This window comes from Gossypium hirsutum, chromosome D12, assembly GCF_007990345.1.
Source record: "Gossypium hirsutum isolate 1008001.06 chromosome D12, Gossypium_hirsutum_v2.1, whole genome shotgun sequence".
Lineage (NCBI taxonomy): Eukaryota > Viridiplantae > Streptophyta > Magnoliopsida > Malvales > Malvaceae > Gossypium > Gossypium hirsutum.
Window position 1 is genome coordinate 9,404,417 of NC_053448.1, and position 12,858 is coordinate 9,417,274.

Below are 12,858 nucleotides of genomic sequence, written 5' to 3' on the forward strand. Positions count from 1 at the left end.
GATTATTTTCAAATAATTAAAAAAAAGTATTAAGAGTATTAGAAAGAAAAAGGCATCAGCCCCCAACAATTCTATGATTGTCTTCTTTTTTTTCCTTCAAGTTCAACAGTAGTATAGGCTCAAATTCAGTTGATGTGTACTAGCGATAATGTGAACGCTAAACTCAGCACTCCAGACTTTTCTCCCCAAGACTTGACATTGACTCATCAATTGGGTCAGGAAGAAATGACAATTTCAATGGAAATAAAGCGGGTGAATATTTTAAGTAGCTTATTTTGTTTGGACATATAAAATAAGTACCCTACATGTTTTGGCTAAACATCGGCTTTTGCATTAGTGTTGGCTTTTTTAAACTTCTATGAATTGCATTAGAAGAAAAAACACTGTCCATGAACTCACGACAAATTTAATTGTTCAAGTGTTGCTTATCAAATCAAAGAAGGAAAATAATGAAAAAAGAACACAAGTTGATTAGCCATATTTTCACGATGGAGAAACTGTAAGCCAAACCAATATTATCATTTTTATAATTTCTTCCAAAATAAAAATTTAAAATATTATCTTAATTTTATCTAATATCTTATCGTTATTCTTTTATTCAGAACAGTACTTGACAGCAAAAACAACACTTATTTGCTGCCAGTAGATAGTAGATACACCATTAAGCAACATTTAACACTTACGATATGGGACTCCACAAGTCGAAGCAACCCTTTTAGCGTTAGGATTGTCGACATACTGTTTAAGAGCTGGGTTCTTAATGTATCCACAGAGGCATGGCTGCTGTTCCTTCAGCCTGCTGCAACAACTGGTTGATGGAGGCGAGGACGACGTAAGCGCCGACATGCAGGGGAGAAGCTTCATGGGATTACATGTCTTTGCCTCCGCCGTGCGAGTTTCACTTGAAAATATCACCACCGCCAGTGCCACCACACACAAGGCAACAAAGGAAACTCTCATCATCTTTTTTTTTTCTCCTACACAAGCTGCTAATACAAAGAAAGCAAAGAAATTAAATGGTAATGGGTGCATTTTGGGGTATGATTTGAGGCACAATTTATAGAAGTTGCGATTGGTAACTCCTCAGATGTTACAGTTTGCACCATGATTTACGGATGTTAAACTCTCTAAGTAATTTTAATTATTCTATTATACTCATATTTGAAATTTAATGTTTAGATTTTTTATGTAATACACTTGTCATCATTCGTTTTACAGTTTGATCCTAATTTTGTTTGGATCGAAGGTGATATTTAGATAAAGTTTTTCCAACAATATCGTTTATAGGATTCAAATTTGATATAAATATTTAAGAAATAAGTCTACTTTCACTTTTTCCAACCACTCATTGATTAATGTTTATATTTTAATTTGATATTTTTATTACAATGACATTTTTCGGTTCAAATTGTTAACATTCTTAATTATTTTAATTGAAATGATGCCGTTAATTTAAAAAAAAAACTCATTTTTAGTAAAAAAAAGTATTTTAGCATGATTAATTTAGAATAGATATTTTTAAGAAAAAATTTGACTTTAGTATTTTAATTAGAATAATTAAAGTTATTAACTATTTAAACTAAAAAATACAAAAATTAAATTATATTAAATTAAAATATAAAAATTAAATTTTATAGTAAAAAATCATAATCACAGTGTGACTTAAAACGATGTATGTTAATACCATATTTTATCATTTGATATAAAAAAATTAGTATATTTAAAAAAAATATTTGTATTTAAATTGATTGGAGTAGTTTTATGTTTAGCCCAAACGTAAGGATAGAATGTTTAGAAAAAAAATTTGGGTAATGGGAATTTGGTAAAATGGTGGCACCTGTCTTAGTCTTGTAAAAGTAACCAGCAACGTTGCCAAGGAATCGAAGTTACTGGTTGTCGTCACTCGTCATAGTCGACAAAACAATAGGTTTGACCAATAAAAAAGTCAGTTATGGGTTTAAAATTTGGTATTTGTGTCCAGATTAAAATTTTAAAATTCTAAATTTATTGGATTAATAATGATTTAATTTGAGAAGATTAAATAAATCTAAAATTTAGGCATCGTACAAGACTAATTACAAAATTTAACTAAACAGATTTAAATGCTACAGTTTAATCAGGACGGAAATTTTAAATTTTGACAAGTACAAAAACTAAAATTGATTAATTCAAAAACTAAAAGGAATAAAATCGACCATTCCTTTAAAGTAAAGTTCCTGTAGGACGAAATGTCATAAATCAAGATAAGAGATCATCTAACACAAGCCAATGGATGATACTCAGATAATCCAAACAAAAAGAATGTCCACATTCTCATCAAGGGCCCAATGATCTAGAGGATGGGCAACACCATTAACCGAACTACGAGCATAATAAAAAGAAACAAAAATCAAACCACTCACACAAAGTACGGGCCTCCTCAATGATTTAACCATCAATAGACAAGTCCAAACTACTACTCTTAAGTTTGTGAATCACTAAAAAATCTAACTCAACAATAATGCCGCTGAAGTCCAAATCCCTAGTCATCATAAGGATGTTGTGTAACAGCCCGGTTTAGACCCTAGTCGGATAGTGATTTCAAGACCACGAATCCGAGTCAGAAAAATATCTTAATATTATTTTTGGTGTCTACAACATGTTGATTTATATGTGTAAAAATTTCGTGTGAAAATTTTCTCGTTTGTGTGCTCAATTTTAAAAAAAGGACTTAATCCCGTAAAGTGTAAAAGTTGTGTTCTTATAGTTAAAGGTGTCTATTAGCTATGGAACCTTAAAGTGAAGGTCCTTAACTGGTAATTATCCCATTTTTGAGATAGTGGATGATAGTGGGATGACACATGGTGTAATTATTAATATTATTAATGGTTAGTTAGGTAAATTAGTAAATAATGTTAAATTAAAATAAAACAAAAGGTATTGTCATCTTCCACTATTCATCTTCACCAAAAATTCAAGGAGAAGAAAGCCATTGTTGGCTTTAACATTCGGCCAAGCTCTCATTGCTCAAATAGGTACGGTTTTAGCTTCGTTTTTAATGATTTCTACGTTTTTGAGATCGTTGCAGCTTAATCTAGTTAGCCCGTATCTCTGATTTCAAAACTGTTAAAGTATTTGAAAGTTTCCATTGTTGAATGCATGAGTATTTTGATAGTTGATGATGGAAAATAAATATTTGTTGATAGATTAATATGTTTAATTAAATGACTTTTGATAAAAATGTGTATTAAGGATTAAATTGTGAAATTTGTAAATTGAAGGGTCAAATTATGAAATAAATTCAATAAATGATCTGCTAAGGAGCTAAGGTAAATTCGACCTAACATGGGTTTGTTGAAATTTTGAGTAATTTGTGTTATTTTGAAATAGGGACTAAATTGTAAAAATGTGAAATATTAGGGGCTAAAATGCAAAATGCCCAAATTATGTATTTTTGGATAAAATTGAATGAATATGTTATTAAACAAGCCAAATTTGAATTGATTAGATCAATAAAAGAGGAGATCGGATTTGGATCGGGGAAAAATAAAAAAAATTCGAATAGTCGTCCGGTTCGTTCGTGTCCGTACGAGGTAAGTTCATAAGTAAATAATTGTTGTTAAATTCATATGAAAATGTATTTAATTGTGCCGAGTTGAATTTTAGTAACTATATATGTGTATGTCGAATTAATATAAATATAGGAGAAGTAACTACGAGCTTGAAACGAACGAATTACGACGTCCGAAAGCCCCGTGCGAACCATAGGAATAGTTAGGATACACATGTCATGACATAGGATTCTGATATGAGTTATCGTGTAAGACCACGTCTGGGACGTTGCCGTCGATTTGAGATTTACGTGTAAGACCATGTCTGGGACGTCGGTATTGTATACGATTTCGTGTAAGACCTTGTCTGGGACAGTGGCATCTATATTTGATTACATGTAAGACCACATCAGGGACGTTGGCATTGTAAGAGCTTTTGAGCTATCCGAGTATCCTTATTGATTCCGAACGGTTCAATGGGAAATATCGAGAAATGAATGACTATATGCAAGTATATCTGATTCAGGTACGTACGAAGTGTATATGATATTCAAGAATGAAAAGTGAGTATGTTTCAAATGACGATACGTGAAATACATAACAATGAATGAAATGAATGTATATAAATGAACGTTGTGATACATATGCTCGTTATATGAAATTGTAATGAAATAAGCTTAATGATATTCAATAGTTCGAGTATCATGAAATTGTGGTCCTATGTTTCGAACATGGGATTTATGAAATATGAAACATGGTTTTTAGGTATGCTAGTTTGGTTTGAAAGATGATTAGATAAATGTTATTAATAAGGTTAAATTATTAAATATGTTATGTATATGTGAAAGAGGTAAATAAGCATGTTTTGATTTGTTGGTTATGTGTTTTGTATGACCGAATGTGATATATATTTGAATGAGGAGTATATATGGTTCGAACTGTGGAATTATGAAGCATGTGTAATATGAATTTGATGTATGGTAGTTAATTTGAATTTTTAATTGAAAAATGAGATTGAAATGGTTGAGATTTGCTAAATTCGGTCTAGTTAAAGTGAATTATAAATATAATTGAGATGATTTATTTACTTATGGCTTACTAAGCTTTCAACACTTACTCTGTGTTTTTTCCTATGTTAATAGAGTTTCGAAGACTTGCTCGGGTTGGAAGTCAGAGGAGACCTCATCACACTATCCGGTTATCGCTTCGGTAAATATAAGCTTTGAGTTTTTGGTTATATGGCATGTATAGGCTAGTTTTGATATGTTTAGTTTTGAAATTTGTATATATATATATAGCCATGCGAAAATGGCTTGATCATGATACTAATGTTGGTATATATATTCGGTCATGTTATAAGCTTAATTTGGAGGTATGTTTCATGTTAAGTATGTTTGTGATGTTGGTTATAAGATTCGACAATGAGAAGTGTTAATGATGATGCATTGTAGTTGTGTTTTAGTGGGTTAATAGGGTGTGTTTTTAGGAGATAATTGGGGAAAAGTTATCAAAATAAGATTTTCTCCTTATAAGTTTTCTAGTTTCTTTTTTTCCTTTTCCCAACAAATTTTCTGACATTAGACTTTTATTTCTCTGCCTTGTTTTCTCCCTTCTTATTCACTTTTGGTTTTTGTTCCCCTTTGGCCGAATCTTATTTCTTCCCTTTCCCCTCTCTTTTCATTTTTGTATTTTTTTTGCGAGTCATCTCTTTGGGTGCAACTTTCGACTTCATCTATTTCGATAAGTGGAATTTTTTCCCTTAGTTATCACATTTCGGTTAGGCAGTTAACAAAGGGTTCGTTTTACTCTCGTTTAGGTGTTGTTCAAAGGTTTTAAGCGGATATTCCAGTGTGTGGAGACGACTTGTTATTGGATTCGTCGTGGTAAGTTTTCGAATCGTCATTGGTTTAGTTTCTCGAGTTTTATGTTGGGGGTATTTGGTTGATTGATGAATCAAGTGATTAATTAAGGGATATATTGGTCAAATATAGGTTTTTGAAGGCTCGGGTTACTTTGCACAGTGAATCGATACGAGGTGTGTACTCAAAACACAGAAAATGGGATTCAGTTAAAAGCCGAAATTTCTTGCTGTCGAGATATAAGAGAACTAAGAGAAAATGATACGAAAAATTATAGAGATAGGAAATAAGGGTGTTATAAATTTGGAAATCAACATTCTACACTAAAATAGTTTTGGACAACAGCAGTAGTCTAATTTTGAAAAATCATCAAAAATAGTGGAAATTGAGTTAGAGGTTGAATAAAATATGAAATTAAAATTTACTGAGTCTAGTTTTTCATAGAAGAAACAGTGTAGGCAATGAAATTGTAAGTTATGAGATATAATGAATTTTGTGAGCCAATGTCAGGATGGTTTCGGGTTCCCCTGTTCTGAATTTTGAAAAATAATTTGTAAAAATAATAATTAGGGGCTTAAATATATACATTTAAATCTTAAATCTTTAATGAGTCTACTTTCAAGAGAAACAAACGAAAACATCATCCAAATTTCGTACTAAGAGACAAATAATTTTTAATAATGAAAGGTTGAAGCTATTAAACAACAGAATAGAGATAACTTTGAAGATTTTACTGTACTTATTTGGTATGCTATAAATTCTGAAAATTTTACGGTAGAAAGATATTTGAGTCTTGTTTCAAAAACATCAAACAGATCTTAATTTGGAATTCTATAACTCAAGTTATAAATAATTTAGTGACAATAACTCCAGTAGACAGCTCTGAATGATCATATTAGTAATTAGTGGAAACATATATGAATATTTAGCTAGCATGGGTTACATTAAAAATGGATTACACGGCCAAGGCCAATTTTTACTGAGCATGTTAATATCTGAATAGAATATGTGTACTGAAATGATTCTATGGTTGCACGAGTCGCCCTAATCGACTGTGAACCAACTGTAAGGTCGGTAAGCGCTACTTAGGCCCCTAAATGTGTGAAATTGACTGAATGATATTTGTACTGAGCATGTTAATATCTGAATTGAATATATGTACTGGAATTGCATAACATCATATCATCCATGGTATGTTGCATTGCATTGGGTTGGGGTTGTTATTTGGAAGAAGTGTACTGAAAGGCTTTAAGCCTAATTTATTAGCAGCTCAGCCGCAAACTACTGTTTTGTGCCGCATTCGGTAATATTGGGAGTGTAGGGATGCGTGGGTGATTATATCCCCACATGGAGTGTAGGGTTGGACGGGGATGGTGTGTAGAGGCTGGTTGGGTAGGATTTTTGGACTTCATGGTTTTGAATTATGATTTATGATTTGATTATTATTTATTATTTGGGTTGTAATTTAAGGACCCTCTAGGACTTTGGCATTAAATTTTGAGTTTTTATTTATTTATTTTACCTTATGGATTTATACCTACTGGTCGTAGGAAATTCGATTTTCAAAAAGTTAAAGTATTTTCTAAACGCATGATCACTTAAACTGTTTTATTAAAGCTTCTGCAACGAGGAATGTTTCAAAACAAATGCTTTAAATGAATAAAGACGACTTCCTAAGTTCTAACAAAGGTTTACTAAAGATAATAACATGGAATGCTTTCATCGTAACAACAGGATTTCAAAAACACGTTCCTGTGACATTGCCAGCTATGGCCATAACGTTTAGGTTGGGTTTGGGTGTTATATTTAGTGGTATCAGAGCCAGGTTACAAAACTCAGCTGTGGATTATTGGTTTTAAATTTTCTTTGAAAAATTGGTTTTTAAATGATTTGAAATATTTCTACTGAGTATGTGGTGTACCAATTCTTCGGCGCTGTAAAAGGAAAAATATATAGGATTTTTCCTATGTAATTTATCACCTTTTTACTTAAATCCGTTGTTAAAACTAAGTAATTGTTTAATAAATTAATGAAATATGTGAAAATATGAAATTAGGACATAAAAATTATTAAAATGTGATTTTATGCTTTATTATATAGTTTTCATACAATAAATGACTTATTTTATATTAATTTGAATATATTATATTTTTTAAGACATAAAGTGGGCCATGCATGATTAAATTAAATAATAAAATATAAAATTATATTTAATAATTAATTTTAAAATATTTCATTAATAATTTGGGTTTTTAATTAATTAATTAAATTGGATAAATTTTATTCTTTGGTCCTCTAACTTGTTGATTTATTCCGGACATGTCTGATAGCTTTGTTGGATTACAAAATCGTCCAAATTAGAGACCAAGTAAACCCTAAAATTCAGCTGCACATGGCTATCCATAAACTACTCTTTAGTTTAATTACACAAGGTCCTTGAAGAGTTGAAGAAATTAGAGATTTACCTGAAGATTTGCAATTGACCGAGTCTCAGTCCTAAGTTATTGTGGCACTCAAATTTACCAAAAATCAAGGAAAAATCAGCTCAACTTGCTTAATTTATGGCTGGCCACCCATGGAAGATGCTTCAAAAGATGAAAACTCCTATTTTTAGCAAACTATCCCCCTCTCCTCACCTATAAATAAGACACTCTCATTCCTTCATTCATCTTCCCTCAAGCATCATTCTCTCTTTTCTCCAAATTCTCTTAGCCTTTTCCATCCCCACGCCTAGCATCATCTCTTCATAGAGATTTTAGCAATTAAGCCTCTTAAAGAACCCTTGGTCAGCCACCTTGGAAAGCCATCAGCAAAGGAGCAAAACAAAGAAATGAAGGAGTCTCATCAGTCAGAGTCTTGGGTGACAACCACTCTGAATTGGGTTTAATCTTCCTTTTCTTTAATTTAATATGAAGATGTTTGCTATGTGTTCTTTATTCTAGTTTACAACAATGTTAGCTTAATTTTACTTAAGCTAGGATGATTGCTTTGATTAAATAATATTTATTTGATTCATGCTTATAATGTCTGTGCCTCAATCGATCATGTTTTCAATTAAAATCAAGTTTGTATTTCGTTCATAAGTGATTGAAATGCACCTAAATTAGTTGAGCGATCCAGACCAGATGTTGGCTAATGGACATATAATTGAAATGTGCATACTCAATTTAGATCATGACCCGATTAAATTGAAGGTTGCATAACAACTCTGACCAAGCTCTGTTATCTGCATAGTTTTTAGAATTGTGTGATTAAATTATTTCAAACCTAACACGTCCCTGTTACCTCACACGAATGCTAAGAAATCCTTAGTAAATAAGGATCAGTAAAATGCGTATTTACTAAGTGAAGGATTCCGAAAGGACCTAATGTGGTTTCCAAATTCATGAAAGATCGACTTGCCATGGAATGTTTTTTTGAATGTTATTAAGCATGTTGATAATAAATTGAGTTTGATTAAAGTAATTATCCTAGTTTATTTATGTTATAATTGTTGCAAATTGTGTTTAGTTTTACTAAAATCTATTTCATTCATATAGTTTGCATACTTAGAATAATTTGCATTAGGGATCATTGCATTTAGTTTAATATATTTTAATCACCACTTCTCAACTATATTGTGTTTTTATTTACCGAATTGTTAATATAATTTTACAAATTAAGTGACTTAGCACAAATACAATCCCTGTGGAGATGATAACTCGATACTTAACTATTACTTGATAACGACTGTGTACACTTGCACAAACCTACGCGTTACAGGTGCCGATCTTGTAAGTGTTCTAAAACTAATACATGCTACGATATTCTGAAACTGATATATGTTATGATATTCTGAAACTACTATAGGTAGTATACTTGGTAGGTATCATTACTTCTACCGAATTAAATCTACTACTCGACCAATATTAACTAGTAATATAAGGAAAATAGGGAATCGCCCCACGGAGAAGCTTATGTTAAATCTATTCGAAGAGAATCAAAATTAAACCAATATAAACCACGCACACGTAAGCAAAAAACAGGGGGGTTCTTGTTTAAAATGTTGCAAAAAACAAAAAAAACTAAAGTAATGAACGAAAATGAATTCGAATTAAAATCACTTTGAAATAATTAATCCAATAGAGAGAAAGAAGGCTTAGTTATGGACTCCTCAATCCATCAAGCACAAGTCATTTGTGACCTTCAATTATCCTAGTAGACTAATTCGACAGCAATGTTGAAAAATTACTTACGAAGTGATTTCCTATCTCCGATCATTTTATCCAATTAGAGAACGTTCATAACTAAATCCCTACCCTTAATTATCTCTCTATCGACCAATTAAAGGTGCGTTTAGTATTTTAGTGATTTCACCTAGCATTAATTGTACAGAATCCTCCAGCGGCTTCTACACTTAAACCCTTAGTTGTTTTAATTAGCCGCTGGCCAATTAGTCATCATCAACTCTAAGTTTAATTAAGAAATTCGATCACTCAATTTGTACTTAGATGATTGTAAGAAAATTCCAAAATTAAATAGGTGATCAATCAAATTAATTTAAACAATTTCCTTGAACAATAAAAAAACAATTAAAGATTACCGAACTTGGAATTAGAATAAAGCATGTCTTTGAACCAACTTGTACTTGGCTTCATGAGTACCTAACTAAGCGGAAATAATTCAGTCACTCATAGTAAGGAGAACAGAACAGAAATTAATTAAAGACAATATGAATTTCGAGCCAATCTCATATGGAAAACTGCTCTTAATTGTCGAGCATTCCTCCTCTCGACGAGCTAAATTTTTGGACTGCTATCCAGTTGCTTGATCAGCGCGTGCTGGTTCACAAATTCCTAGACAGAGTAACCCGAGTTATGCCTGCGAAAAATCTCTCCCTCGTCTGTTGCTTCTTCTCCTCCTTTTATGGAATAAAATTAACCTCCAATAATTTAAAACAAAATCTGTTCTTATCCCTTGATCTTAGCTTAACCTGTCGCATAAAAATAGCTCCATCCTACTAGAGTTTTACTTAAATTGAACTTATCAAGGGTTGATTGGATTCCCTTGATTTGATTAGAGTCGGCCACCACTAGCAAGAAGGAGAATTAGGGAATTAAAAATAATTCCCTTGTCGACTGGTTTCATGATGTCGGTCTATTGCGCCTTATGGTGGACCGAGCCTCGCCTTTGCTGTCAAGGTCTTTTGTGGTCGAATTAATTTCTTCGAATATTGACCCCGTCAACTTAGAGAATAAGCATTCGCCCAGCCTTTTCCAGCAGCTTCTTCATTTGGGTTCAGTCTAACTATCCGATGAACCTACCTTGCAATATGGCTTAAAATATCGTTAAATCATCGGTGTTGAATTAAAAATAAATTAAGAGAGCATAGTATATTCTTAATGCAAATTCAACTAATTGGAAACTAATTAATCAAGAATGCATCAATAGTTAAGGTAATTAATGGAGTAAGTTAAGCTCAAAATTGAACTTAACAAACTCCCCCATACTTAAACTATTGATCGTCCTCGAGCAATCCCTAAGAGTCAAGAAGTGAAGCAAATAGAATCATGCTAAATTTAAAAAAACTCAAGTCGAATCACGAAACGTTGCATCTTTCATTTTTGAATAAATTTTGGAATCATCAATTCTGAATTTTGGTTCGTCAAAGAAAAGAAAAATCTGCTTTAAATCCACAAATACTATTTCAAAAAAAATTCAAAGGTAATCAAAATTTAAGAATGCTTCCTTGATCAATCCTCTCCCGAAAAAAAATGTTTTAACTCACATCACTCAATGTGTTTAGGCTAGTATGCTGCTCTCAAATTGAAATCGACAGTAATTAACCACAATAGGCTTGCTTGTCCACCTTATCTTACAACATAACACATACTAAATCCAAAAATATGATTGAGGCTAGACAAAGGTTGTAATGGGGCCAAGGTAATGTTTAAGGATGGGGGAGTTTATTTGGATGGTGGAGCTAGTTCTCTTAATCTAGTAAAATTCATCATTCAGGAGTCATCATTCTCTCCTATTTTTCTTCTCTTTTTTTTTTTAAATACGGATGATGGATTCAACCAGCCCTTCATCGTTTCGATTTCCTGCCCCCTGATTCGGCAGTCTCCCTCCAATGTGATCGCGTATTACTTCTTTCATTAGACTATTCTTTTGCTTAATAGTGAAGCTACACTTACTGATTTTCCTCTCATTTTTCATATCATTTTTTAATTGCCAATTAGCCACCCACTCCAAACAGTACTTCCATCAATCCACCATATGTCGAGATCAAGATGAACTTCCCAATTGAATTTACTAGCCTAGAGAAGGTGAGTTAATTTAAGCTCGGTTCAATTTCTAGGGGTGAATCAATAAGAAATTGGGGAATTAAGGCTTCAAATTGGCTAACTAAATGGAGATAGCGTCAAGGTCGGCCTTTATAAGTAATCATGGCTTACTTCCTAATGCCTATCAAATCATATTGTTGGGAATCAAATGTATTACCCATCTTAATAAGATCTAAAGCAAGTTCTAGAGTAATCGACAATCGATAACAATAATCATACATGAATTAATAATAACCTCTCAAGTTGGCATGGACGTCCCAACTTTACTCTCTAGGCTCAAATTCCTCACAAGGACCACATGATTGATCAATTAAGTAGACTAAATTTTTTTTAGAACAATACAACTCCGATTTTAAAGTACAAAAGTAAACATGGTATTTTTCCTCATTTTTTCCCTTTCTTTTCTTTTTCGAACCAAAATCAGTCAATTGAAAACAAAATTGAACCCAACCAATCGCCATACAACAATCAAAATTAACTTGAATTCGTAAAATACATTTTCATTATTTATTTCTTTATATTTTTATATATGTATATATATTTTCCAAAGAAATTTAATAACATTTATTCATGAAATTCGCTAAATGCAAACATCAAATATGTTAGAAAATCAATGAAATGATTAACTCCCCCATACTTAATATTTGCATTGTCCCTAATGCAAAAGAAAATTAAGATAATTACTAATGGAAAAAGAACAATAAGATTGTAAAAGATAAAAGAAAAACTTCTCTAAATGAGTGGGTTGCCTCCTACAAACGCCTTTGTTTGAAGTCGTTGGCTCGACATTGCAATTCCTCATGGATCCTCAAGATTGATCTCCTCCACCCAAGCTGCTTGCTCCCCTTCATGGAAATGTTTCAACCTGTGACCATTCACCTTGAAAATTTTATTAGTATCAAGGCTTCTAATTTCGACTACCCCATCATGATGCACTTCGGTTACTATAAACGGTCCAAGCCACCTTGATTTCAACTTACCGGGAAACAGTTTAAGCTTAGAATTAAATAGTAGTACCTTCTCCCCCACCTTAAATTCTTTGCGAATCAACTTTGAGTCACGAAATGCCTTCAACTTACCTTTGTAGATGACTGAATTATCATATGCCTTGAAGCACAGCTCCACCAACTCTTGTAGCTTCAA

General features: G+C 32.2%; 1 protein-coding gene across 1 annotated transcript; it reads right to left on the reverse strand.

Moving 5' to 3' along the window:
- Nucleotides 1-501: 501 nt before the first annotated feature.
- LOC121224664 (non-specific lipid-transfer protein 2) lies at nt 502-1,024 on the reverse strand. The gene has a single exon (XM_041108412.1). It carries the CDS (start codon nt 961-963, stop codon nt 673-675), a length of 291 nt encoding a protein of 96 aa, XP_040964346.1. The 5' UTR covers nt 964-1,024; the 3' UTR covers nt 502-672.
- Between the last annotated feature and the right edge of the window lie 11,834 nt (nt 1,025-12,858).

Coding starts and splice junctions, on each gene's coding strand:
- LOC121224664 (XM_041108412.1), bottom strand. CDS start 963: ATGATGAGAGTTTCCTTTGTTGCCTTGTGTGTGGTGGCACTGGCGGTG.